General features: G+C 53.4%; 1 protein-coding gene and 1 long non-coding RNA gene across 14 annotated transcripts in view; both read right to left on the reverse strand.

Moving 5' to 3' along the window:
• Positions 1-9603: 9603 nt before the first annotated feature.
• On the reverse strand, positions 9604-14166 carry LOC137672659 (uncharacterized). Its single transcript, XR_011049607.1, has 5 exons — positions 14018-14166; positions 13244-13413; positions 12633-12724; positions 11075-11217; positions 9604-10847 (listed from the first exon to the last, which is right to left on the reverse strand). It is a non-coding gene; the product is annotated as an uncharacterized lncRNA (long non-coding RNA).
• Positions 14167-14223: 57 nt separating this feature from the next.
• LOC137672593 (uncharacterized) overlaps positions 14224-26642 on the reverse strand; it is a 99963-nt gene continuing 87544 nt past the window's right edge. For 11 of the 13 annotated variants that reach the window (XM_068416930.1, XM_068416929.1, XM_068416925.1 and 8 more), the window contains 9 exons: positions 24908-25056; positions 20961-21067; positions 19482-19544; positions 18513-18646; positions 17296-17518; positions 17077-17146; positions 16821-16903; positions 16690-16743; positions 14224-16402 (listed from right to left, as the gene is read on the reverse strand). In XM_068416930.1, the coding sequence (XP_068273031.1) occupies positions 16208-16402; positions 16690-16743; positions 16821-16903; positions 17077-17146; positions 17296-17518; positions 18513-18517 (630 nt within the window). In that variant the 5' untranslated portion in view covers positions 18518-18646; positions 19482-19544; positions 20961-21067; positions 24908-25056 and the 3' untranslated portion in view covers positions 14224-16207. Of the gene's footprint in view, positions 16403-16689; positions 16744-16820; positions 16904-17076; positions 17147-17295; positions 17519-18512; positions 18647-19481; positions 19545-20300; positions 21068-24907; positions 25057-26642 lie in introns of all 13 variants that reach the window. The other 2 variants (XM_068416921.1, XM_068416922.1) reach the window with 2 other exon arrangements.

The raw sequence follows: 26642 nt of genomic DNA on the forward strand, positions 1-26642 counted from the left end.
TTCTCCAGGAGCCTAAACTCTGATGGCCTTTAAAAGGGAAAAGAAAAAGAGGGGGGGGGGGGAAGCAACCAGCCAAGCAGCCCACCTTCAGATGTCCCCTCCTTTGCTCGGACACGGCCTCGCTCAGCCGCCTGCAGCCCAGCCACCCCGCTCAGCCCTGCAGTGGCTGTGCCAGCCACGGGGGGCACGTGCCTGGTCTTTGATGCTATGGAGAAGCACCGCTGAGCCATTTCCACCCAAAACCACAGAATCAACCAGGTTGGAAGAGCCCTCTGGGATCATCGAGTCCAACCATTGCCCTGACACTACCATGTCAACTAGACCATGGCACTAAGTGCCATGTCCAGTCTTTTCTTAAACACCTCCAGAGATGGTGACTCCACCACCTCCCTGGGCAGCCCCTTCCAATGGCTAATGACCCTTGCTGAAGAAACGCTTCCTAATGTCCAACCTGAACCTCCCCTGGAGAAGCTTGAGGCTGTGTCCTCTTGTCCTATCACTAGTTGCCTGGGAGAAGAGGCCGACTCCCACTCCACTACAACCTCCCTTCAGGTAGTTGTAGACTGAACCCTGTCTGTAGAAATCACTCTGTCTGTGCAGCGAGGATGGAAAATGCCTGCAGAACATCCGTGGCGAGGACTGATGGAGCTGGGAAGCACCACTGCAATGCTGACTGGGGGCTATGCACTGGTCCCGACAGCAGGCAGCTGTCATCAATGCCATGGAAATACCACCAGCCAGTTATTCCTTCAGGGCACGGATCGGCATCCTACCCAGTATCGATCCAGGCGGCGAAGGGCTGCATCCTGCCCGGCAGAGGGAGGTGCTGATGCGGGGGATGCCAGGCCCCGCGGATTCCTGCTGACACCTGCCAGCGCCGAGTGCTTAATTATTAATTGCATCTCCGGTAGCAAGCGTTGCTTGTGCCGATGGAGTTGGACGAGCCATCACAAGCGATTAGCAGAACTCTCGGCTGGCGTTCGGTCGGTACCTGCTCAACGCTCCGCTCACATCCTCCGTGGGTCACTGCAGAGGGAAGGAGGAACTCGTTTACATCTCCTCTGCTCGTAGGGACTCCTGTGCGTGGTGGCCATGGGATGTGGAGCAGGACGCGTGGGTCATCAGCTGCCGTGCATCCATGTGCCACCGACGGCCAGCCCTTGGAGGCACTGGGGTCTCAGCCAGGGTTTCCTGGCCAAGCAAAGCCAAGAGCAGGAGCGGTGGGAGCTGCAGCAGAGGAGGCAGCCCCAAGGCCAGGCCCAAGCAGAGCTAGCTCAGGGCCAAGAGTCTACTCTGCCGCAGCTCAGGTGTTCAACCAAATTAATTTTTATCATAACCAAAGTGACTGGTCAGTGGAATCCAAACGGGGCTTTCCTAGTCATTGAGACCGTTTCATAGCGAGAGCAATTTTGGAAGCTTATTTTCCACTTCATTGAGTGCCATGTTACTGCAAACGAATATATTCCTTGGTTGGTGTGATGGAAAATACAGCTGTGAACGCTTTCTGCTTCATTTGGGTAAAGAGCTCCAGACAGGACTAAATATAAAGAGAATTTAAATGCTCTACTTCATTAAAAAAGTTGTTTCCCATTCTCTTTTTTCCTGAAAATACAGGGCCGCTAGCGGAGAGAGCAAAAGGAGGATTTAAATTTACATCAGTGTCATGCTAACACAGCTGATCACTCCCCACCCACCACTGATGGCAGACAGCTGCCAGCAGCTTGCTCTCCAGAGGTTCAGAGAAGTAGAAAGCTGAAGGCAGAGGACGGGATGCCCAACACCAGAGCCCGAGGCCATGGCACGTCCATCTGTTTACCTCTGTGTCAGTGTGCATAATCACCTTCAGCCGGTGGCTTGGCCTTAGAGGCAGCAGGACACATTAGCAAAGGCATGAAGCCCAAAAACTTACTTAATTCTTTCAGCTGAGCTGGGGCCCACCTAGAGGCTCCTAGAGACATGTGCCACCATGTCCACCTGGCCTTGACGATGGGCTCAGAGATCCTTGCCTGCTGCACAGCCACCAGCGATAGAGAGGTTTGAGGACCTGGAAGGGGGTCTGACTGCCCTCTAAATGATCTCAGGGGCCATACAGCCAGCTGCATCCAAGAATCAATTACTAGCTCATTTTCTTCTGTGACAGACTGGAGAGACTCATACCAACTAATGGGCATGCAGCACTTCATATTGACCTCTGGAGTGAAGTGCTACCTCATCCCACAGCAAAAGGAACTCTCCTGGCTTGTTGTCACTCCTGGTTTACCTTCTATCAGGAGGGCAATTAAGCCCCCGGCCAGTGTCTCATTTCCTGATCCAGTTCCCAGCAAGGAGACAACAATCCTTATTGACTTCACAGTGGTTGGGACCATGTCCACACTCTGACATCAACTCCAAGACAGCCCAAGAGCAAGATCCAGCCTTGGTGGAGAACACTGCTCTGAACAAGCTCAGCATGGCTTCTGGGAGAAGACAAAAATCCCATCTTCGAAAGGAGGGGTACAGCCAGGTTGGGTTGCCATGTCCTCCTGGGGCTCCTTCTCAACATTCAAGAGTCCCAACCTCCTCTGCGTAGCACCAGGTGCTACCACACAGCTTCATCCCCTCCACACGTATCCAAGAGAGGTGGCATCCCTCTCCAAGCTACCCAGCAGCCTAGCGGACTCCCTGGTATCTCAGGCCAAAGTAGGAGAAGGATGCCTCCTGCTCTGGCTGGGGTTGGCAACCACAGTCACTCAGAGCAATCCCATTTCATGCAAAACCTGAACTGATTTCTTCACTAAAGGGCCACTGCAGTCCTGGGAGACATCTCAACAAGACTTGGGAGCCTTACAAATCCCGTTGGACCGGGATGTCAGGTTGTGCTCTGCTCTTACTCGATACCAACAAAGTAGGTGGAAGCTTTCATCTCTGCTAAATCCAATTACAGCCCAGGAAGCAACACGTTCTAGGCTCACGGGGCTTACAGATAAACCGATCAGCTCAGCAGGGCTGTGGCAGAGTGGGGTGGGATGAGTGATAGGCAGGGGGTTTACATCTGACTGGAGGATAAAGAGAGTTCACTTGTGTGCTGGTTTGGGCTGGGACAGAGTTAATATTTTCCACAGCAGCTGCTATGGGGCTGTGTTTTGGATTCGTGCTGGAAACAGCGTTGATAATGCAGAGATGTTTTCATTATTGCCAAGCAGAGCTTACACAGAGTCAAGGCCTTTTCTGCTCCTCACACCACCCCACCAGCGAGGAGGCTGGGGGTGCACAAGAAGCTGGGAGGGGACACAGCCGGGACAGCTGACCCCAACTGACCCAAGGGATATTCCACACCATATGACATCGTGCTCAGCACATAAAGCTGGGGGAAGAAGAAAGAAGGGGCAGGATGTTCAGAGTGGTGGCGTTTGCCTTCCCAAGTCACCGTTACGCGTGATGGAGCCCTGCTCTCCTGGAGATGGCTGAGCACTTTCCTGCCTGATAGAAGTGAGTTCCATATAACATATAAGGTTCATAGAAATACCTGAAGTTACTTCAGCCTTCCATTTGAGTGGAGCAGCCAGGAGCAAAGTGCCATCCATGGCTCTGTCCCTTACCTCCAGCACAGGGGTTTGGGCAACCAGCTGCTTTTCATAAACTGGGCAAACCAGAGGGACCCAGACCCAACAATAACATGGATACGAAGAATGAGCTACAGTGGTCCCATTTCAAAGACTTCCCTACCCTTTCTCCTCTTCTGAGCGCGAAGTTTCATGAAGTTCATCACTCAGTTTGCCAGCAGAACTCAAGGTGCTTTCTGAAGGTATTAAATGGCACCATCTCAATCTCCAAGGCATGGGGACAACCCAGATGTGCAAGGGCAGAACACGGAACCTCCCACCCATCATCCAGCCCCAGACAGAGGCACTGATTCACATGTGGCCAGGAAGGTCCTCCACCAGAGAACGGGTGCCAGAGAGGCATCCCACCTCCACGCGGCCCTATGCCTTCTCCCCCTTTTTCAGACCATCCAAGTGGAGAAAACTGGAGGAGCTCTGGGGTGGCCTGGGAGCAGCGCTCTGACCGGGACTAGCACAACGGCAAAGAGCGGCGACAAAACTTCCCCAAGGAGCCAGCACAGGTCTCCCACGTTACCCAGCTGGGATCACACCACCCACTACGCCACAACCCTTCCCTTGCAGCTACTATCACTTAAACAGCTGGCAGCAGGTGTGAACAATTACCTCCTGAAATCCGGATCAAGGAAAACCTGATGTAATTATTACCTTAATGGCATTTCAAGACTATCACCACCGGCGGGAAGTAAAACTTCTGTTGAGCGAGTTTAATAAGCATATCATCTAACACAATCCCCGCACGGAGGGGCACGGTGGCTTTAGAAAGGATTATGGGAGCTTTGCAGCTTCTGCGTAGCTTTACACGGGATATTTCACGTGTCACAGATAAAGCAGGATGAGCCCGCGATAGCTGAGCGCCCAGGCAGCGGCAGCAGCCTGTAATGCTGCCTCTCATCTTTTGTTAAGTAAGAGATTACAAGCTTACCTCGCACACGGAGACCGGGCAGCAGGGGATCGGGGCTCTGGTTGCCTCCACCATGGCCACTACGATGGTGGCAATCAGCAAGGTCCCCACCCTCATGGCCACTGCCAGATACTAGCTGGCCATTCCCCAGGTGGCCAGCTGAGACCTGATGAAGGCATCACACCAGGGCATCAATCTCCATCAGTCCACTGTGGGCTCCAGACCTGCCTGGGTGAAGCCCCACGGGGAGCAGATCCAACCTCCTTGGCAGCACTCCCCCCATCCTTGCCCACGCTCTGCAGAAGCTGGACGGGAGCAGGTCCCAGAGGGACGTGGGACTGGGTGAACTGGGCTCAGGGGAGCCCAGCTCCAGGTGCATCATAATGTCCTACATAAAGCACTTGCATCGCACACGGCCCCGGTGAGCATCTCCGAAACGCTAATACACACGTTGGGTTCTGCTCAGCTTTTGAACCATCGGGTCGCCTTGTTCTTAATTAATGCACTGCTAAAATTATGTTTGGGGGCTACTAAGGTTTATTGGGTAGAAAATTATTTCAACTACAGAGAGCAGGCAGTAAAGATTGGAAATATGTTTTCAAGTATAAAGCTAATTGCTGCAGGGAATCCCTGTGGGATCCATTTGGAGCCCTCGCTGCTTTATTTCCTTCCTCCGTTAATGACCCAGCCAAGGTTTGTAGAACAGCAAACGCACAACCCTGTGCTGATGATGTGGCACCCTGCGGCCGGCGTGAGGTGGGATCCCCTGTATCTCCATGGTGGTGGTGGCCGCAGCGGTCCTCAGCCACGTGTCCTGTCGCAGCAGGCTGGGGGAGCCTGGCAATGGTGGTGACCACGTTGGGTCCAGCTTTGGTCTCAGCCATAGGGCTGCTCACCATCCTTCTGCTGTTTGTAGGAGTCCCTGAGCCAAAGGAGAAGCCCATCCCACCCCACCCTCCTGCTGACATGGGGGTTTTGGAGAGGGACATCAAGAGAGGGCTCTGTCTCTCCCAGGAGAGACCAGTTGGCAACTGGGCTTGAGTTCTCCATGGGGCCAGGAGAAAGACTGTGTAGATGCAGCCTTGAAAGTAAGACTGGCCTAAGGTCCTGTGACCAAACGACTTTGCTTTCACATCCCAGCAACCCTAAAGCACCTGTTTTTCTGAGAAAAGATGTCCTGCCTCAGGGTGACATCCTGCAGGCCTCCAGTCATCCCAGTAGGAAGGAGCCAGTCCTCATTTCCAGGAAGGTTTCAATTTCTCACAGGCAGGGTCACTTAATTAAGGAACAAAAATAAAAATATAGTAACTGCCCAGCCCAGGCTCAGCCACGATCAAATCAGGAATCACCAAGAGGGGCTACCTTGCAGAGGATCTCACAAGGGTGCTGCGAAGGCAGGGGTCAAGAGCAAGGTCCTCCCGGGCTCCTCGCCGTGACACCGACAGCAAAGCCCCTGCTGACCTGCCCCGGGCAGGGATGCCACACGCTGCCGCCCGGGGTGGCGTTCACACACGCTTAAGTGCTTTTCTGGACCACAGCCCAAGTGAACCGAGGTGTTCTGAGTGGCACAGATGGGATTTTTCTTCTCTCTTTCTCTTTTTTTTTTTGCCCTGACAGTGCCCTCTGAGATGTAAATATCTGCACACTGGTGATCCGGACAAGTCACTGACCTGGACAAACACAGAACAGTTTTCTTCACAAAAACCATCCTTGCTCCCCGCTCAGTTTGGTGATGGGGGGGGGACATTAAGCTGTGTTATTTGCTATGTCCAACCACTCCTTGCTCTGTTTTATGTTGCTTCCTAGAGGAAGCATCTCCCCCTGTAACTGCCCCTCCTTCCAGCCCCTTTGAGGCACACAAGGCTTCAACACAAGCCAGGCATCAGGATACTGCTCCTGGTCTTGGTCTGGATGTCAGCAGGGCTGCCAAGGAACGCAGAGTTCTGCTGGTCCATCACCCGAGGACATCTGCGAACCAAGTCGGTCACAGCGTCACAAACTGATTAGGGTTGGAAGGGACCTCTGGAGATCATCTAGTCAACCCCCTGCCAAAGCAGGTTCCCCTAGAGCACGTTGCACAGGGTCATGTCCAGGCTGGAGTTACTCAGAAACTGGGGTTTGCTGATGCTCCCTCTTCCCCCAGCGAAACAGTTGCCCTGGGAGCGTGACAGCAGCCAGCAGCGCTGGGGAGGAGATGCTCCATCTCCCACCAACTTGGCCAACACAGAGAAATGAAAATTCTGCCGCACCGCCCAAAACTACCCACCCTCTACAATTTCTCCGTCCAGAAAACACCAACAAAAAAACCCCAACCATTCACAGCCAAAACCAACCCCAATTATTTTTAAAAGAAGCCTTATGCAGTGAAGGAGGCCACCTTGTCCAGCAACCATGGCCAGGCTGGAGCTCTGACCGTGTCCAGTCGTTCCCAACTCAATGCCTGCTATAACTGGAAGACAAAACCACCATCATTTCATCACTGCTGGGTTTTCTTTCACCTCCTGCTCCTATGGCTGCCTCTCCTACACGGACTAAAGGTTTCTTAAGGTAGGACCTAGCTCTCCCCAGGAGGACCTCCTAGCACTGGCATGGCCAGCCCCGGTCCAGTGGCAGGGATATTTCTGTCGTTAGTGGCCACATGAGGGACCATGTAGACTTGAAAGCAAAGCCTGGTTTCAGGACACCTTCATCTGACACAGCCCAGGTCAGCAACAGCCGACCAGATCACAGGGTGCTTTTCAAGATCAAGTCCTTGGTTCAGAAGGCTGCTCAGAGGAGCAGTTATTCATGTGTCTGTCCTGATGCCAGTGAGGAGGAGATCATGAATTGCATGAGCAAATTACTGCTCATGCAACAGCAGCTGGAGACATCAGTCCCGCTCTGGGCATGGGCAACCCCTGCACAATGGGGAGCTGCATCCAGAGAGCTTCAGATGGAGATGGATTTGGGACCTGGGGAGACCTTCTAGTAGCCTGCCAGTACCTGAAGGGGCTACAGGAAAGCTGGAGAGGGACTTCTTACAAGGGATGGAGTGATAGGACAAGGGGGAATGGTTTTAAACTGAAAGAGGGGAGATTTAGATCAGATCTTAGGAAGAAATTCTTTGGTGTGAGGGTGGTGAGACACTGGCCCAGGTTGCCCAGAGAAGCTGTGGCTGCCCCCTCCCTGGCAGTGTTCAAGGCCAGGATGGATGGGGCTTGGAGCAACCTGGTCTAGTGGAAGGTGTCCCTGCCCGTGGCAGGGGGGTTGGAACTAGATGATCTTTAAGGTCCCTTCCAACCCAAACCAGTCTGTGGTTCTATGATCCCCGCGATGCTGAGGCTGTCACCTCCCCCCGACGCAGGTGTCCACCCCAGCCTGTCTCCCCTGTCCTCCACCAGCAAGCTCAAGCTGCCAAGCGGACCATGGCTCGCAGCCTGCTGGCAGACGCCCCATCCTCTTCAGTTACGTGCAGTCCAATTCCCATCCCGGGGAGGCGAGCCAGGAGGAAATGCCACCGGAGTCAGCGGAGTCCTGCTGCGTAGTCTGGAACGAGCGTGAGGAGATGCTACGCCTGGCCCACACACATCATCTGGGCTTCTTACACCTGCCCCACGCTGGCTTAATCTTTTAAATTGATGGCATCCACTCAGAACTGGGCAGGACATGTTGACAATTAATAAGAGGGATGTGGGGAGATGTGTCCTTTTTTTCTTTAAGGCCGAACATCAGACACTGTACCAGCCTCTACTCCCCACGATGGAAGCCTGCTCTGAAATCCAGTCCCCAGCTGCCAGCCTAGAAGCCAAACCACGCACCCTTGACCCCAGCAAACACCACCCATTAAAACACACAGCTCTAGTCTACACCGTTCCCAGGCTAGAGCCTTAATGACTTGTGGGCTTTGAGCCCTCAGCCCAGCTTAGCCCACTCACGGGTGATGTGCCGCAGAAGTGAGCACTAGCATGGATCTCCTCTGGGGTGCAGCCAACATACCCCACAACTTTGGCAGCCATCATCCAAGGGAATGGACTCTAAGGGTCCATCCCTGCTGGGCCAGCTCCCAGGTTAGGGGAGCAAGTCCCCTTTTTACTGCCTGCCCTCTCCCCCCGCTCAGGACAGCTCAGAAGGGTGGCTGAGGACATCCAGAGCTGGCCAGGATCTCCATCCCAGCGCTTATGTTAGGACCAAAGGGTCTGGAGACAACGCCATGCCCCAGGCTGCAGGACCAGCCCAAGGAACGTCCAAAAACCACCACTATAATGTGGCACAGGAAGCAAATGAGGAAGGTGATTAGCAGCTCCATGAATTTCCTAGGGCCTTGTGACAGCAGAGGAATTATTTCAGAAAGCTGTGAGATCTGAGGAAGCCTCCAGGCACCAGAAGGAAGCCAAATAAAGCCCTGTGCTCCCTTTTGGCTCACCAGGGAAATTGCTCCCTGTCCCCAGATGTGTTTCCAGCTGTGACCACTCTCCACCACTTCAGAGAGAGACAGGACCACCACGAAACCCAGGAGCCAAATTAGGCATCAGTGGAGATGAGGACTCCTCCCCAGACCTCACAGAGGACAGCAGACGCCCTGAGGCATGAGATTAATATAAGCTAAAGACAGCAGGAACAAAGATCAATCCAGTCTCACTTCAAAACATCAGATACCCAAGGACTCTCCCTTCTGGAAAGGCTCTGAAGGAATAATCCTTCCCATGAATATTGACAGCTATCTTGAAACAGCGGCTGTCCCTTCCCACCCACCATCCCTTTTGAAGGCCACTCCAGAGTTATCTCTTGCAAGCCTCAGAAATTGATTCTAAAATCCCCTCTAAATTTATTTATGACCAAGCTTACCACTCAGGGATGTATCTTTCTCAACCAGAGTCCTTACAAAAGCCACCGCGTTAACAACGGGATGTCTTTTAAACCCTACCAGGGGTTAAATCTAATCCCATTTACTATAGTAAGTCTGGGATTCAGCCAAAGAATCTGCCCTGTCCTGAGGTGGGGACCCTGGGTAGGACCCCCAGCCCTCCGTCCCCTTGGGAGGAGAAGGGAGAGAGAGTGACTGAACTTCTCAAAGCCTGGTCCAATGCCCCAAAAGATGGATTTATAGACTCTGTGCCTGGAACAACATAAATTTTTATTTCACCTCAGCAAAGGCTATTTTAGACTTGTCTGCCATGGAGACCAGGCCAGCAGCGAGCAGAACTTGGCCCTTCCAGTTGACACCAAGCAAGGAGAAACGCACCCATCCAGACACCTGGGGTGGAAGGAGGTCCCCGTTACCTGCAGGACTACGTAGCAGCCTTTCCAGCCTGTACTGCAGGGGCTAAGGCTGTTCTTCAAACTCCTTGCCACCATCTGACTGATTTCTACCTCCCATTTCACACCAGGAAGGGCCATTATGCTTCTGAGACCTTTTGGAAACACAAAGAGTCAGAGACTACCAAGAGATTTGCAGCAGTGGAGGGAAATGCTATCCATCTCCAGCAGTAGACGCCAAGGGGCTGAAAACTGGTGTCAGGCCCCCCAGGACCTCCTGGAGATACGCTGAGTGCTGGGGCTGGCTGGGGACCTGGCCTCCAGAAGAACGCTACAGACAAAGAGCACACCTGGACCATCTTTTATAAGGCCACAGGAATTCAGAGGGTCCTTCCACCTCAGTAAAAGTTCAGGATTTAGATGCTCAGCAATACGGTTGGAACAATTTCCTTGATCTTTTATTACCCTGGTAAATAATTTATTGGGACAGCCATTTAAAAAATAAAAAAATCCCATAAAAGACCCATAAAACATATTTATCACACAAAAAAAACCCCCCACTCTTCGGCTCCAACCAACAAGCTGAAGACTTGTTTGTATCCTTCACTGCACATAAACCAACCAATGCCTTGTGACAGCTTTAAGCTTGTTAACAGCTCTCTCCCTGCTGCTTTTTATTTCCATTTTTCTGTCTGTGACTCCAAAAAACAAAGAACCCACCACACCAGGAAAGGTTTCTGCTTTTGGACAGTGTTGACAGTTGGGAACTGTCCCCCCCCCCCAGTTTTCCTGACACCCGGTAACTTTACCAAATGATGCTTCTTTTGGCTGAAAAACACGCCCCCAAGTTATTCGTAGCATGTCAGGACACCGAGGTTGTCAGCCGTACATGTGTGTGTGACCGAGGTGCTAGTGGTACAGGCGTCGAGCCACCTCCTTGTGCCTGTTTCCCTCCTGAGATCAGGAGCATCCATAAGGCACTTCTGTCTTCTTCTGCTGGCAGAGGGCAGGGTCCTTTTTTTGTCCAAAACTTGAATAAATGGAGAATCCAAAGAGAGGGCTGAGGAATGTCGCTCCCTTGGACACTAGGGGATCTGCTCAGATGAAGCCTGGCCAGCAGGATGAGACCTCAGCCTGCTGCCAAAGTACAAAACCAGAACCCAACCCACATTTAAGGCTGCGAGAGGGCTGCCTGGTGCCAGGCAGTCGCACAGCCTCCAGAAGCAGCCCAACCCACATCCCCCTGCACCGTGCCCGCAAACCCAGACCCCATCAGGGACAGCTTTGCCCAGCAAAAATACCAACAAACACAGATGACCTGGCATGGGCAACCAACCTTCACACATGGGGATGGGCTGAGGTGTGCTTCTCCTCTTCCCAGGGCAAGGGGAGATGTGGGAGCAGCAGTGAGGCTGGACCGAGCTTGGACCTCCTCTGCCACGATGCAGGGCCGACCTTCCAACCACATGGAGAAGCACTCTGAGGAGGGAGAGCACAGTGCCCCCACGCTGGGTCAGCAGAGCTGGCCATCAGAGGGCTGCCAAAGCACAGCCAGGCGTGCACAAAGCCTGCTCCAGATGGCATCTGTCAGAGGGAGCCACGAGTTGTCTGGGTCAGAGCGCTCCCCATGCACCGTTTGGCTCTTCCCCATCCCCAGACAGCTCCAAAAACCCTCGTCCCGGTCCTGGTTCCAACACAGGAGTGATGTAATCCAGTAAAATGCCTTTCCAGGTCACAGTCAACACTCCCACTGTGCTCCCCACTTCGCTCAGCTTCCTCTCTGCCTTGCCAAAGCCCACACCAGACACTTGAGCTAGAGCTGCTTTCACACCCACGTGAGCCAAAACGCTCCTGTCCACACTGGCTGTTTCTCCATAACGGCTGCTCTCTGCCCCCACCACTTGCTCTACAGAGAGATCAGAAGTTCAGAGCAAACTCGAGCAGCCAGCATGGCCACAGGATGAAGAACAAGCTATGAAAAGAAGGTCAGTAGTCAAAGCAAGCTGGGCTGGGGTCTCTGCATGCTGGGCATCCCTTCTGCCCAGCTTCAGTGCCATCCTGGCTCTGGGGACACTTACAGGGCACACAAGAGCTCACCCGAGCTGGGGAAGGTAGTCCAGCTCCATCATAAGCCAGGCTCCCAAGCAGGTTAAAGCCCAGCAGAGCGTCAGGTCTTCTGTGCTCATGGAGGCTGGGATGGAGTGGGGATGCAGGGAGCAGGTAGAGCCCTTTTCTATCAGATCCCCAGGGCTGCCACTTCTCTCTCACCTCACCCCCCTCTCCTTCAGCTACTCTCTTGTTATTTCTTCCTAACATCTCCCCCCCAAGTCCTGTGACCACCTTCCCCCAGAGCCAGCAAGACCACTGAGGAACCCAGCCAGTCTGGCCAACCCCCGTGCCCACCATCCTGCGCAGCTCAGCGCAGGTCCCAGCAGCACACACTGTCCTGGGTGGAGGCCAGCAAGGATGCATCACCCACAGGAGCACGGCAGGGCCATCAGGTTTCCCTCCTTCCTCCTCAGGGGACCTTCCTCATTACAATCAAAAGAAGGAAAACCTTTACTGTGAGGGTTGTGGGTGCCCTCTCCCTGACAGTGTTCAAAGGCCAGGTTGGATGGGGCTTGGAGCAACCTGGTCTAACGGAAGGTGTCCCTGCCTGTGGCAGGGGGTTGGAACTAGATGGGCTTTAAGGTCCCTTCCAACCCAAACCAGTCTGTGATTCTATGAAAACAGACACCATGAGCTGCAGCATGGATTAGATCCCCCTGAGTTTTCCTGGGATGGAGATAGAGCCTGGTGCTGCAGAACTGAACAGATCCTTCTGGCCAGGGAACAGGCTGTGGCCAGCCCAGGAGAGGCTGGGACTCCAAGCTCAACTTTGGGGTCTCTCTTACCTTCACCAAGTCCCGCCGCTCCTTGGGCTGCCGCTGCCAAACCGACGAGCGTGTCGGTGGTTAACGCCGCTTGCAGATTTAAAAGTCAAACCCTGCCACAGGAAATTAAAAGATAATGCAAGGAATTATTTAAAAAATTAATCTTTATTACTCCCTGCTCCCAAGCTGCTAATAAAAAACCGCGTTCCTCGTGCAGTCTCTATAAAAACAGGTTATAAAGCAGAAGAAGAGAGGAAAGCAGATGCTTTCAAAAACCATCTTTCATCCCTCTGCCCTGCCTGTCATAGCCATTCATCTGCACCTGCATGTCAGCTCCCAGCAGTTCCCAACTTTGAGAAGCCAATATAAGAGGCTGAGAGGCAGGTGGCAACTGCAAGGGTTTTTCTTTCAGAAGATGCTCCTGTCTAGGGCTGTGCTCAAGCAAGAAGCACGGTCCTTGGTTCTAGCTGGTGCTTAAGCCCATGTAGCCAGAAATGGGACTGCAAGCCACTTTTGTGTCATGACAGCTGGCATCAGCCAGGCTTTGGTAGGTCCAAGAGCCACCACAATCAAGCAAGAGCACCCAATGTAGCACAGGAGAGAGATGGAGAAGCAAGAGCCATCAAACCCACCAGCTGCGTCCATGCTGAAGTAGAAGAAACAGCCACGAGCACAGCTTTGTGTCCACCGGCCTTCTGGCCAGCTTAGGAGTCCATCTGGCCTGGGCCTGCTCAGGAGGACACCCACCACCTGCACTCCTGCCAAAGAGGTGCCCCTGGGTCTGGTGGAAACACGGCCAGGTCTGGAAGGAGCAGAGGACTTCTCAAAAGGAGAAACCGAGAGACCAAGAGCTGCTGCATCACACCACCAGTCCAGCATGAAAGATGGCTCCCTTAGCTGCTCCATGCCCAGAGCTGGGGCTGGGACGAAGTAGCCAGCCCAGGCACCAGCAATCCCCAGAACACGCCCTGATGGCCACTACTGCACGAGCAGCCTCAGAGGAGCTGTGAAGTCCAACCTCCCCGTCCCCAGATGAGCAGTACAGGCACCACAACCACCCCCATCCCTCCTCCAGGCAGCATGCAGGGGCTTTATCCCAGGATAGGCAGCTCCACACCTTCTCCTCGTTGGGGAGAAAATGAGTATTTGGCCTTTTTTAACTCCAGAAAGGGAAATGCAGCCTGAAAACAAGGCACTGGAGAGGAAGAGGTGCTGGGGGTGGAAGGAGGAGGAAGGCAGAAACACAAGCGGGCTCAAAGGTGACCAAGAAGAAACCCCCCAGGGACAGAACATGCCTGAGGGTACTGCTGGCCAGGACACCCGCGGAGGGGGGACACTGGTGAGGCAGGAGGTGGCTTTCCAAGGGGAGGCTGACTATGATTGATGGCACCGCGCCGTGTTCTCACCGATGTAGAAAATGAGAGAGAGATCGCTTCGGATACGGGCCCACCCGAGACACTCGTGTCCATCTCCTGTGCACAGACGCCTCTCCTGGGAGCTCTGCCTCCGCCGCGGCGGCTCATTACTCAGAGTGCTGAACTGGGAAGAGCAACGCTGGTTTATTTTATTCCCCCCCCCCCCCACCCCAACTACTTGATTGTGTTATTCTTGGCAATACATGAGGCACTGATTTCTTCACTCAGCTCCTTGAGGGAAAGTTTGATTCTCCTCAGCTACGAAAAAGTAGCCCTTCGCTTTTCTCTTTCTCTCCTCGCCCAAGGTGAGGAAGAGGCTCTAGAGAAGACAGGAGCCATTTTTTTCAGATGAAAATAACTCTCTAAAACAGTGAGTCACGCTCCACGTGGATCCAATCGCTGGGAACCTCCGCGAGCAATGCTGCTGGGCTGATGTAACCCCATGTTAATGTCCTCCCGGCAGGATGGTCCCCTCCTGCCTTCCCATCCTGTTGCCATTTAACCAGTTACTGTTCCCTTTATTATGGCTGCTTTAGTCCCTCAACTGCATCTCTGTTAGAGGGGAAAAGGGTTTTAAAATGGCCTTTAAGTGGTCTGAAAAAAATCCACGTGTGCTTCCATATGAAATGATGAACTCAAGGGTCTAGTGTGCTGGTTTGGGCTGGGATAGAGTTAATTCTTTCCATAGCAGCTGCTATGGGGCTGTGTTTTGGATTCGTGCTGGAAACAGCGTTGGGCTGCCCAAGGAGGTGGTGGAGTCACCATCTCTGGAGGTGTTTAAGAAAAGACTGGACATGGCACTTAGTGCCATGGTCTAGTTGACATGGTGGTGTCAGGGCAATTGTGGCTGTGTGGGACTTCATTGCCAGCTGAGGTTAAACCATGACATCTATATCAGCACAGGCTGGCCGGTCTTCAGGAGGTGTGTCACACCAAGGACCAGGAGACTACTGGGCCCTTGCCTTAAAACAATGCCACCCCTCAGTAGCAGGCAACCAGTTTCTTCCCAGCCAGGCACGGCATCCGACCTCACATCCCTTTAGTCCCAAGGTTTCCAAGCAGGTCTAGAAATGGTAAGGGAACCTCTCTGACTGCTGCCAACACAATCCCCAACAAGCCCTACACTCCGACCACAACCAGTCACCTCCATTCAAACTCCCCAGGAGCTCCCAGGCAATTACACCAGGCTGGGGAGCAGCACAGGCTCTTCCACTTGGTAAGCACGGCTAGAAGAGATGGACCAAGAGGTTGGATGTGGGAACTCTCACCTCTGGAAAGCGCAGGGAAATGGTTCAGTTTCCTTCATGACTCCAAACTCAGGCACTGGTTTCTCCTGCCAGCTCTCCAACTTGGGGCAGCTGAGCTTGTTCCCACGGCAAAAGGGCAAGTTTCTTTTTTTGCTCTCGGGTATTTCGAGAACAGCTTCAAAATTTCCCCGCTTTGAAGCCCATCGCCCAACATGGATGTCCAGGCTCCTCAACTGAGGATCTCCTCACAAAAAGACAGTAGCTAAACCCAACCCTGCTTGGCTCCTTTGTTAAAAGGACCACCATGCCACCAGCTGCAGCCTTGTCAGCACTCTGAGCATCCCCTCGGTCACAAGGCACTGAGGGCTGGCAGCAAGCAGCCAACACCAAATTCAAGCCAAAGCCTGAAGCACTTGATAAATCCCTACAGGAAGACAACTTGGAACAAAGCATCCCTCTCCCTCCCACATTCACCAGAGACTGACCCCAGCACCTGCCACCAATCTTCCCAGTGGTGGTTAATCACCTGTCCTCTGGAAGTCCCTTCTCGAGGTGCAGAACAATCCCCACACATCCCCATCTGCTAATGGCTTCCCTCCACCCAGGCTGAGCCAGCCCCAGCCTGAGCTAATGGTGGGAAATCAGCATTAAAATGATAGCTTGCTCTTAGCAGTGCCTCGGCTCCCTGTCACGCTCCAGGAACAGCAAATGACAGGCTGTGATTTCCCTGCCACAAGGAGAGAGGAAGCAACGGCAGCCAGAAGCGCCGAAGTTACCCGAGAAAAGTTTTAGGCTCCTCTCTCCCACCCCAGCAGCCCTTTCCCTTCGCCATCCCTGCAGTGCTCATCCACTGCACAGGCAAGCCTACAAACAGATGGCACCTGGGCAGGAGAGCAGACAAATTGGCTCCCACCTGCAGGAGCACTAAGAGCTTTCAAAGCAGATGAGCGCTCGCTCGCCAAGAGCCCCGCGGTGTGGAGATGCCAAAGGAACCTGCCATCGCTCGCCCTCCTGCCTCCTCGCTGCTCAGCGGCTCCTGCTGCATCCTTGCCCCATGGCACGCACGCAGCTGGCTGCTCCGGGGAGCCGGTGGCAGGACGGGACGGTTGCTGCTCCCCAGATCAGGTGCCTGAAAGAGGTAATTCAGGCTGAGCATCAATGGAGCGATGCTTTTATCACGTCAACACGACGCTTTGGTTTGGAGGGCTCGGAGCTAGCCTGAAGCGGGAGGGTTTTCTTGGGCCCCCGCTGAACATCCATCTGCTTGTCAAAAAAACAGCTCAGCTCAAGCTGCCTGCGCTCTCCTCCTGCCAAAGCGGGGGTCTGCCCTCCCAGAGACTGCCCCTCCTTGATCATATAGCTCTGGTGAGAGCATGGAGAGACTCATTTTCTGCCTGCCTGCTCCTCTGAGCTCACCTGGCTGAAAGCTTCTTCGTACATCGAGGCCAGGGAAGCAGCTCCTGTGCCAGACTGTGGGAAACCAAGAGGCAGGAGGAGGTGAGCAAATCCACGGGTGCCAAGGCAGGCTGTCATCTCCCTTCAGGTACCTGGGTGACCCTGCAGAGTGATGGCATCTGAGCATCTCGTAGCTGGTGCATTCCTCCTTGCAGAGCCGCGTAGCTCTGGTCACCTACAGCAGGGAAAGGGGATGCAGTGAGGCCGAGACGTGTAGGAGCGCTTGGGTGCTTTCAGCCCTTCATATGTGGAGTCCCACACAACACTGCTGAAAATTTCCAATCAAAATTACATCTTAAGCCACTCAGGTCAGGTCAGACAATCCCCTCCCCTCTACCTCATCCTTACCTCTTTCCTTGACCAACAAGCGAAGGCACGTGTCCTCGAGCTCCAGCCTGGCACTTGGCTTGTAATGGGCCTGGGAGGTGAGATACAAAAAGGAGAGGGAAAAGGCTGGTAGCAAAAAGCAGGGTAAAACAGTTACCCCTTCCCCAGCATTCCCATCAGCAGCTGAGATGTGGGAGCGAGGAGAGGACTTGTCTGATGATGGATGGCAGAGAACTGAACCTTGGCAAGGCGGAACAGGAGCAGAAGGAAGCGCTGCTCCCAAAGGCGATTCTCACACCTCCTCGGGAGAAGAAAAACAACCATCAGAGGCAGCAGCACCGAAGGAACGGAACGCGCTCCTCTCCCCGCACGTTTGGTGTTCATCTCCGGGCTGTCAGAGGGGGCCACGATCCAACCGCACATTTGTATATTCACTGAGCCGTACACCCGGCTCGGCGGACTCCTGACAGATGCAGATGGCAAAGCCATTTTTCATAAGGTGAGGGAAAAAGGGAAAAAGAAAAAAACAAAACAAAACAAAGACAGGCTCAGGCATCAGCTGGAAAAGATGCAAGACAGGATCAGGGCTAATAGAGAACCAGAATCAGATTAAACTCTTGGATCTTTAAGTGCACAAAGAGGCCCGTCCCCTGCCTCCGTTTTCTAGCGTGGCCTGGCAGCAGCAGCTACCTTCATCCTCTCCTCTGGAACCAGCTGGAAAACAAAAGCTGGACCCAGAACAGCACTAAGGCTTTGCTGAAGTGGCCCTCGAGGACAGAAGTCTGGCAGAGGGGCTGCTGGAGCACAGGCGCTCTTCTACGAGATTAGCTCCTCTTTAGAGGAGGTGAGAGACAGCCTGCGGAGAACACTTACCATTAACACGTTTATGTGCCACTCAAACCTGGACTTAGCTCAGGTCTGGCCCCTGAAGAGCATGGATGGCCCCTGGGGCTCTGAAGGGACATCCCTGGTAGACCTCCCGCTGGTGCCAGCATGGCAAAGGCCCGCTCCGTGCGGTGCTCCCCATGATGGCAAACACGGCAGCTCCCAAGGGCCCCGGTTTGTCTCAGACAGTGACAAGGGTTCGCCCTCTGCCCCAGGTCACCCACACAGCAAAGAGGCATCAGTGACACAGAGCTGCTTCTCAACACAGCGAGGAAAGTGATGCTCAGCACAGCATACACCGTCCCTCGGGCAGCACGTATGCATGGCCCGCTTGGCACTGGGAGCCACGGGGAAGGGCAAGGAACAAGTACCCTCACAGAGGGAAATATTTCACCTCTGCCAGTGACATTCTGCTATTGTCACCGCCAGCCATAACATCACTCTCTTGACGTGAAATCCAAGTTGACAGTGATACACAAAAGGAGCGGAGAGGGCGGCAAACTCCGCCCAGCCCTCTTTGTAACCCCAAATCTCCCCTGGCTTCCAGCCTCCGCACGAAGCAGAGCCAGTACCTCATCACCAGGTTACTGAGCAAGTAGATCTTCCTTCTCCAGAGCCGTGAGGTAATCTTTCCTTGCAGTTATCTATCCTTCTGGGCAACCCCAAGGAGGATTTCATTTTGATCTCTCTTGCATCCTCTTCATTTCTGAAATGAGAAACACACGCAGAAGCCAACACCTCCCTGGCAAAACACCACATGTGTCCATAAGCTGAAGTCACCAAAGCCCGAAGAGTTTCTGGTGCCAAAGCCCGGGTGCTTTCAGACTCATCGGAGGTGCACCGAGCACCACGGAGCCCTGCTGCCTGTAGCATTTCCAGCTGACATTCGCAGCCCCTGCCCTGGGAACAGGAGAGAGCAGGGCTGGGCAGCGAGGCTTGGTGAAGGTTACTGCCGGGACCTGGTCGAAATGTCATCCAGCAACATATGCTTCAAGAAAGATTCATTCCCAAGCAGCCTGGCTCCATAATAAAAGTGCCAAAGCAGCTGTCTTGCCTCCCCCCCCAATCTCATTGCTCCAGATTTATCCTGTCTCAGGCCTCTCTCCCTCTGTAAGCCAGCACGTGCCTCTCCTTTCAGCAGGCTGGCACTGAAACTCAGCCAGCTGAGATTGTAGGAGAAAAAGGAAAACAAGGCAGGTGAAGCGTTCATGAGAAAAAAGCTCAGGAGCCAGGTTTTTCTCTAATTTTGTCTGAAAATGAGAGGTACCTTAATATAAGAACACTTCAAAACCAGAAGCCACCTGTTGTGTCCCAAACCAATGCCCCAGTCGCCAGCCTGTGTCACCTCCCTCTCAAGAAGCTCAAATCCCATTTCTGATAAAACCCATCCCAGAAGACACGAACATCTCTGAGCCTATCACCCTCCCGGCCAGGGAGCCTCTTCTCAGAGGGCTGTGCACGTGGTGGGCACCCAGAGAGCAAGGAGAGAGATGAAGCTCCCTGTGACCTGGAGTCTTGAGGAGTGCTGAGCACTGGCTTACCTTCATCACAGAGATGGGATGTTAATGCAGTACCACAGGCAGCCCCAAAGAGAGGACGGTCTTCTGAGAGTTAAAAAAAAAAGAGAGAGAAAGAGATGTTAATGGTCCTTTGCAAAGAGCTAAAAATACCCAGAATGGCCAGAGTTTCTGCTGTTTTTTTGTGTGTGCCACACAAATTAAAGCAATTTCCCTCCAACCTGCAAGACAGGACCAGGCAAGGCATCCTTCAGCTGTGAGTGACAGAGAGGGAGCCTGCCGTTGTCAGGAGCACGCCAGCCCCAGGGAGGAGAGGTGGGGGACGGCAGACGCCGACTGCAAGGATCCTGCTGGCTAATTCCCAGTAACTGGGACAGACAGGTCTGCGCCAGGCACCCAGCTGGGGTGCAGCGTGTGTCTCTCCAACACAACCGAGACATCAAAAGCAGAAGTGAGTCCTGGGCAATCTCAGCTGCCCTGGGGGGGATGCAGACTAAGAGCAGATGCCTGCGATAGTGGGCTGTGGAACAGCTTTCCACGGAGCACAGAAAGCCTCTGCTACCCCAAAACCAGTCCTGTTACATTTGCAAGACATATTGCAAGAGGCAGAGCCCACGATACCTCCTGGACCCTTGGACCTTATCACCCAAGGACTTTTTTTTGTGGCCCACGCTAGGGTGCCCCTTCAGATATGTGGCTCATAACCCAGCACCCATTTCCTCCGTTTGACTGACAGCCAGTTTGCATCCAGCAATGAGCGCTCAGCAATAGGCAGGGGAAACCCAAACCCACCCCCACCAGGCTATAAAAGCGCTGCTCCGCCGTGTCACAGCTGTTTCTCACATCTGGATGCAGCCAGCACTTAAAGTGCTGCAGCTGGCACCAGCTCCTCCCTTAGCACGTCCCCATCCTGTTAACGCCAGGCAGGGGAGAGGTCCGGCAGTCGAGGTGAAGGGGCACTCCATCTCTGCCAGGTTCTCCTCCGCTAATGAAAATGTTTCTCCAGCGTGTCCTCGGGAAGGCTTCCTTCAGCTCCAGCCCCCGTGTGATTGAAGGCTGATCTCTGTTACTCTTGGCTGAATGGCAGCCCGCGAGGAAGGTGATGTATTGTGTTTCCCTTCAACTCAACGTTTAATGGTGCTGGCAAAAGAATCAAAACAGCCAGATGTTTCCAGATGTGTAAGTGAAATCCTCCTGTAACGTGGCGAGAGGTCAGGGCAGGAACAGAGGCCTCACGGACTGGGATCAGAGCGCGCTCCTCTGAATTCAACCCCACTTCAAAGGGCCATTTCACGTGCCCCCCTCCCAGAGGCAGTCCAGCTGATCACACGTGGCCACAGCAGGCAATGTGTCCTGCAGCCACCCTGTGGGACACGACTGGCCTCCAACGAGCTCCCCATCATCAGCCTGGTCAGTGCAGGGGCCTGGGAGAAAGGCCAAGGCCTGGAGTGCAGAATATTTGGGGCCAGGGAGGAGAGCACGTGATGGGGGCTTGGCACTCACAGGTAGCGGCCTTGGCTCCTCTGGCTGACTTTAACTAGTCTTTGAAGCCTCAAGAGGTGAATTTTTCCAATCTGCAGCATTAGCTTCCTTTTAAAATGCTTGAAGATCTATCGATAAAGAACGGAGAGAAAAAATTAGGATTACAATCCTCTTGCTGGTGTGCTGCTCACATTCAAGGAGACGCCTGGCTCCATGACACACCAATCTTTCTCCTCTGCTCCAGAGCCACAGCTCTGCAAACACACTCCAGGCCATCCCCACCAACTGTTGCTCTCCTGCTGTTTCTGCTCTCGCTGGAACAACCCAATTACCCAACATGGCACTCACAGAATCACAGAATCAATCAGGTTGGAAGAGACCTCTGGGATCATCGAGTCCAACCATTGCCTTGACACCACCATGGCAACTAGACCATGGCACTAAGTGCCATGTCCAGGCTTTTCTTAAACCCCCCCAGAGACAGTGACTCCACCACCTCCCTGGGCAGCCCATTCCAATGTCTAATGACCCTTGCTGAGAAGAAATGCTTCCTAATGTCCAACCTGAACCTCCCCTGGCAAAGCTTGAGGCTGTGTCCTCTTGTCCTATCACTAGTTGCCTGGGAGAAGAGGCTGACTCCCACTCTCTGTACCCTCCACCTGCAAAGCTTTGCAGATCTCCTCCTTTTTTTGCCCCTGCAAAACCACCAGCATTTGTTGAGGACACCCAAACACAACACAGCCTCTCCTGTTTGCTTTCCCTTCTCCTGCTCCCCCTCTCCCTATCTTCTCCCAACCCTGGATGTGGGGTGCTTACCATGGACCACACAAAATGCATCCTCCAACAGCTAAACCTAGAGAAGGAGAAATTAATAAAACAGGAAGAAAAATAAAAAGCTTGCAATTACTGGCAATTAGCTCTGCTTAACGCTCACCCACTGTGCACCGTGCCCAGACACAAATCACTCTGGCAGGGTGGCACACCACCTACCTGCACACACGGCGCACAGGTGAGCACACAGTGCTTGCCGAAGGCATCCCAACCTATTTGGTCACCTATTTGGTCACCTATTTGGTCACCTATTTGGTCACCTATTTGGTCACAAGGGGCTGCAGCCCTTTTGGGGGTCTCCTGTAACCCAGTCAAATCAGGGACGGTGCTTTTCTCTGTGGCCCAAGCCCTGGGGCAAAGGCAAAGGCACAATTTCTCTGGAGCTGAAGCCCAGCACGAGAACTTGGCCTGAGGGATGTCCATCCTCATTCCCAGACCCACCTGCCCGGGTTATCTGGCTGGTTTTTCCTCCCAGGAGGGATGCCAGCTACAGACAGCACCACGGGCTGCCTGTTGACACAGTGGCTACAGCTTCTGCTGACAGAGATGCCTTCCCCTTCCCCGGGAGGACATGCTTTGCTCCCAGCCAGAGGGAAGGCGGAGGCACCCAGCACGCTGCCGCAGCGGAGGCGGCACTCAGCCAGCCGCTAATGCTTCCTCCTGTCTCGGAGCAAAGGGATGAATTAGCTTTTATTAGCTCTTACAAAGAGCACATCGCTCCTGCCCTCTCCTCCCCGCGCAAGGCTCGCGCACGGACTCAGCTGTGCTGCAAGTGAAGCAGAACCAACTCCCCTCCGCGCTGGCGGCCCCAAACTCCTGTTGGCTCTTGTATAAACCTTATAAATCTTAAATCTCAGCCAAGCTGGGAGTTAGGATAGAGCAAACCTCCTAAGGTTGCTGCAGGGCCCTCGCTGCCTAAAAGTACTTTAAAAAAGACAGATGCTCATTTTTTATGTCCAGTTTTCTCCGGTGGCACCATGCATGGCCCAAAGGAGGGCATGGTCTCCACACCAGCAAAGCCAGAGCCACTGCACAGTCCCTACTGCTCTCACCCCAACTCAGGGCTGTTATTTGGGGGGGTGGTCTGTGTTTTCCTGCTGAGCACTCCAGCCACACGATGTACTCCTGACCCCCAGCACCCAGCCATGGCATGGCTGAGGGATGGTGCTGCTCCGGAGAAGCCTCTCTCAAAGTCACTCTGGGGCTTGTTAGCAGGGTGATAAAGGGGATGAATGGCCTCAGAGAAACGCTCTGTCTCCTGCTGTGGAATTCATTATCCTTTAGCCGGGCAATTCTTCACCCCAGCCAGGAGCTCTGGGCTTGCTCCTTTATCATCCTCAGGGGCTGTTTTCTGCGAGAGGCCACGCTCTGGCTCTGCACTCCCACTCATTGCCCCAGGCAGCTCGAAAGTGCCCATAGCACGGCAGGTCGCACAAGACGGCTGGAGGCAGAGCAGTTTTCCTTCCAGGTAGTCTCTGTGCTCATCGCCTTCCTCCCACACAACCAGCTTGCTTTCCCAAACTCCCAAATTGTGTGATCTGAGCCACAGCTCCCTCTGCTCATTTCCTAAGGAGTGCAAAGCAATCCTGCTGCATCAGTCTGTCCTCTGCCCACTCCCCAGCAACTTCTGACACTGCAAACAGATTTCAACCTGATCTGACAGAGAGACAGAGGTCTCAGAGTCTATAAATTTCATGGGAACAAACAGGAGAGACATTATTAGGACCTTCCAAACAGTAGTGTATCATCCCTTATTAGACATCAGACAATCCACGTGGGAGACAGAGAGATGCTATAAATATCCCAGCAAGTGGAAGATGCTCCATTCAGCACAAGCAGCTTACTAGACACCAGAGAATCCAAACCCAAGCGATATATCCACAGGAGCCAAGACTTCATGGATCCCACTGCACACAGTACTAACGGGAGAGGGTTTCAAGCGTGCTTGGCTGCTAGGAGAGCTAGCCAGCTAAGATGGCATGATAGCCTTTGGAAAGCCTCTGGAAATGGGCTGTGTGCTCTTCCCTTGCTGCTCTTCCAGTGACCAAGCTGAGGTCCCGCTACGTTTCCAGCCCAAATTGCCATCCCAGCCGCATGGATGAGTTCAGATGCTCCCTGAAATGGAAGAGATGAGCAAAGCAGCTCCCTCGCTCCCGCAACCCTCCCATTGCCTCTCCACCACACGGACAGAGATTTCACCTTCCAGAAAGCTGTTCCATCCACAGGCTGCTGCCAGCAAGTGCCAGGAAGGCAGCCCAGAGTCCGAGCAGCCGCCCGGGGAGCTCACAGCAGTATCGCTTACACATCACGCTACCCATTAGCGGGTTGACTGATTAGTGGCACTTGTTAGTGTAAGTGAGAGGGAGCCTGTCCCTCTACACACAGCTCCTTGCTGCAGACCAGACCCACTCACCAGCCTCAGTACAGACCTACAAGCCGGTGCCAGGGCAGAGCTGGCAGGCAGCAGCGTGGGTGCAAAGCCCAGCCTTCCTCTGGCAGGACAGAACAAGCCCCAGCGACCCTTCCTCTTCCTCCTAAAGGCTGAAGGGGACACAGCAGCCTCTTGGTTCTCCTTTAAAGTCAATTAAACAGCTCACATGTCACACAGAGCGATACAGTCTTCAGAAAGCAACACCAAGAAGCCATTTACCAGAGCTGCTGGCTGCCCTTCCTTGCTCACCTCCTTTCAGTGACCCAATTAGGGGACCCTATTAGGCTGTTTCAGGGTGGAACCTGGAGTTGTTCTTGCTGGGAACTCCCATCACTCATCACTGTCCGGTACAGGAACGATTAGCATCAAGCGTATGGTACACGGCACGGCAGCGAGGGTGACCGGAGCTTGCTAAGGCTGAGCCCAGCACTTCAGTGCTGTCTGACCCCGCTGCAAGGAAGACAAACCCCATATGCAGTGTGGGGGCAGAGCAGGGTAATCCCTGTGCTCATTGGTCTAGTGGAAGGTGTCCCTGCCTGTGGCAGGGGGCTTGGAACTAGATGATCTTTAAGGTCCCTTCCAACCTAAACCAGTCTGTGATTCTGTGATTTAGGATCTGCACTGACCCAGTCGTTATCTGCTCGCAGTGACATTTCCAGCCTCAGGCATCCCAGAGCCCTGGAAGTTATTGACAAGTAAGAAATACCTTTTTTTCTCTCCAGCTTGTATGTGACGATGGCCCGGCTGGCCAGACACATTTTGGGACTTCTCTGCAGCACCCAGTAAAGGTCAAGTCCCAGGAGGTGCCATCAGCCCAGTGGATCATGTATCTCTTGTACCTGCAGGGCTTCAGCTCTGCAAAAAGAGAATTTAAACATGCACTACAGCACATCCTTTATTCCAAAAAAAAGGATTTACACTTCAGGGGTGCTTGACTCCCTGTTCTGCCCAACAAAAGGAGTGATGGGGATTGAATCCAGGCTTGTGTTCATTAAAAAAGAGAAGAAAATCCAGAAATCCAGACACTCTATCCTAATTTTTCTGATCCAACCTTTCACAGCATCGCATTGAGCTAAAGGGCCGCACCTGAAAGTATGCCAAGAGCGGCATGAAATGTTAATGTTGCAATTAAAACAATATGAATATTGCAGCACCGCTCTGCTGCTCCCCATCCACTCAACAATTCTCATTCAATGGAAGTCAAGTTACATTTGAGGAAATAATGAGGTCTGCTAATTAAGTCTGGCCTAGGAAGACAGCAGTCTTAAAAGGACAAAAAAAAAAAAAAAAAATCTTCGATCTCCCCAAAATGTGTAAATTTGCTGCTTATTACCTGCAAAGGGGAATCATTAACGCCGTGCAATGCCAGGATCACAGGTCACTGCCATTGTCTTATAGCACACATCTAGAGGAAATTATCTTTTTAATGATAAAACACATAAGTCACGACCCGCTTTGTCCCCAGGAGCTGAGTGGGAAACGCCGGGCTGACACTCCCCACGAATGCAGCAATCAGGCACCTGGCAGTGAATGCCAAGTCTGGGCTGGGCTAGCGAGAGGCAGGCAGGGGCTCCCAGGGGCTGGGGGCACCAGATTGCTGTCAGCCGACACAAGGCAGATCCCAGCTTGCACCCAGGGAAGGGATTCGGCCTCCCCAGCCACCGAGACAACAGAGATGGTGACACCAGCTCGAGCTGGTGGAAGCCATGGGGAAAGAGACCACTGGGCCAGTCCTGAGGGGACAAAGATGGGTCAGGATCATCATGTGTTTTAACTCTAACAAGAGCCAACAGAGGCAGACCGCCCTCCTGCCCCTTGCATCCATCAGTTGCTGCCCCAAGCCACAAGCACGTGTTGCAATAACACGAGGACACTGCAACAGCCTAGAAACCAGAAACGTCAGGTCCAGGGGTCCCCAAGGAAATCTATACCAAACACGCTGCACCCATAGCTTCTTGTCTTTTATCGTCCTCCCAAATTTCTTCATCCACAACAGCAGCTGGGGCTGCCACCAGGTCTCCCATGTTCTCCCCAGCCCAGATAACTGCAGAGGGAGGCTGGGGCAGGGAGGGTCTGGCACTGCGTGTGTTACATAGGAAGAGCAGAAGGCTGGGAACAGGCCCACCATGTCTTTCTGCTGCTTTGTCTGCCTTTTCTCTCCATCAGAGTTTCAGGAGCACATAAGACCTACCCATCCTCCAAGCCTGAACTTTGCCATTAGACCCAATCTGATCGACCCGTGTGGAGTTGTCTAGGGGCCAGAAACCAGCTTTTTGTCTAAAGAGCAGGCTAAGGCAGTCCAAACCTCTCCTGCTGCCATAGCAACACCCTTCCCTAACCTACCTCCCAATTCTCCAGAAGAAAATTCATCAAATGGAGGGGTGAGGGAGGGCACTGGAGTCCTGGTTCGTTCCTTGACCACTGCTGACACTCTGAACAAC

This window comes from Nyctibius grandis, chromosome 21 (assembly GCF_013368605.1).
Source record: "Nyctibius grandis isolate bNycGra1 chromosome 21, bNycGra1.pri, whole genome shotgun sequence".
NCBI classification, from domain to species: domain Eukaryota; kingdom Metazoa; phylum Chordata; class Aves; order Nyctibiiformes; family Nyctibiidae; genus Nyctibius; species Nyctibius grandis.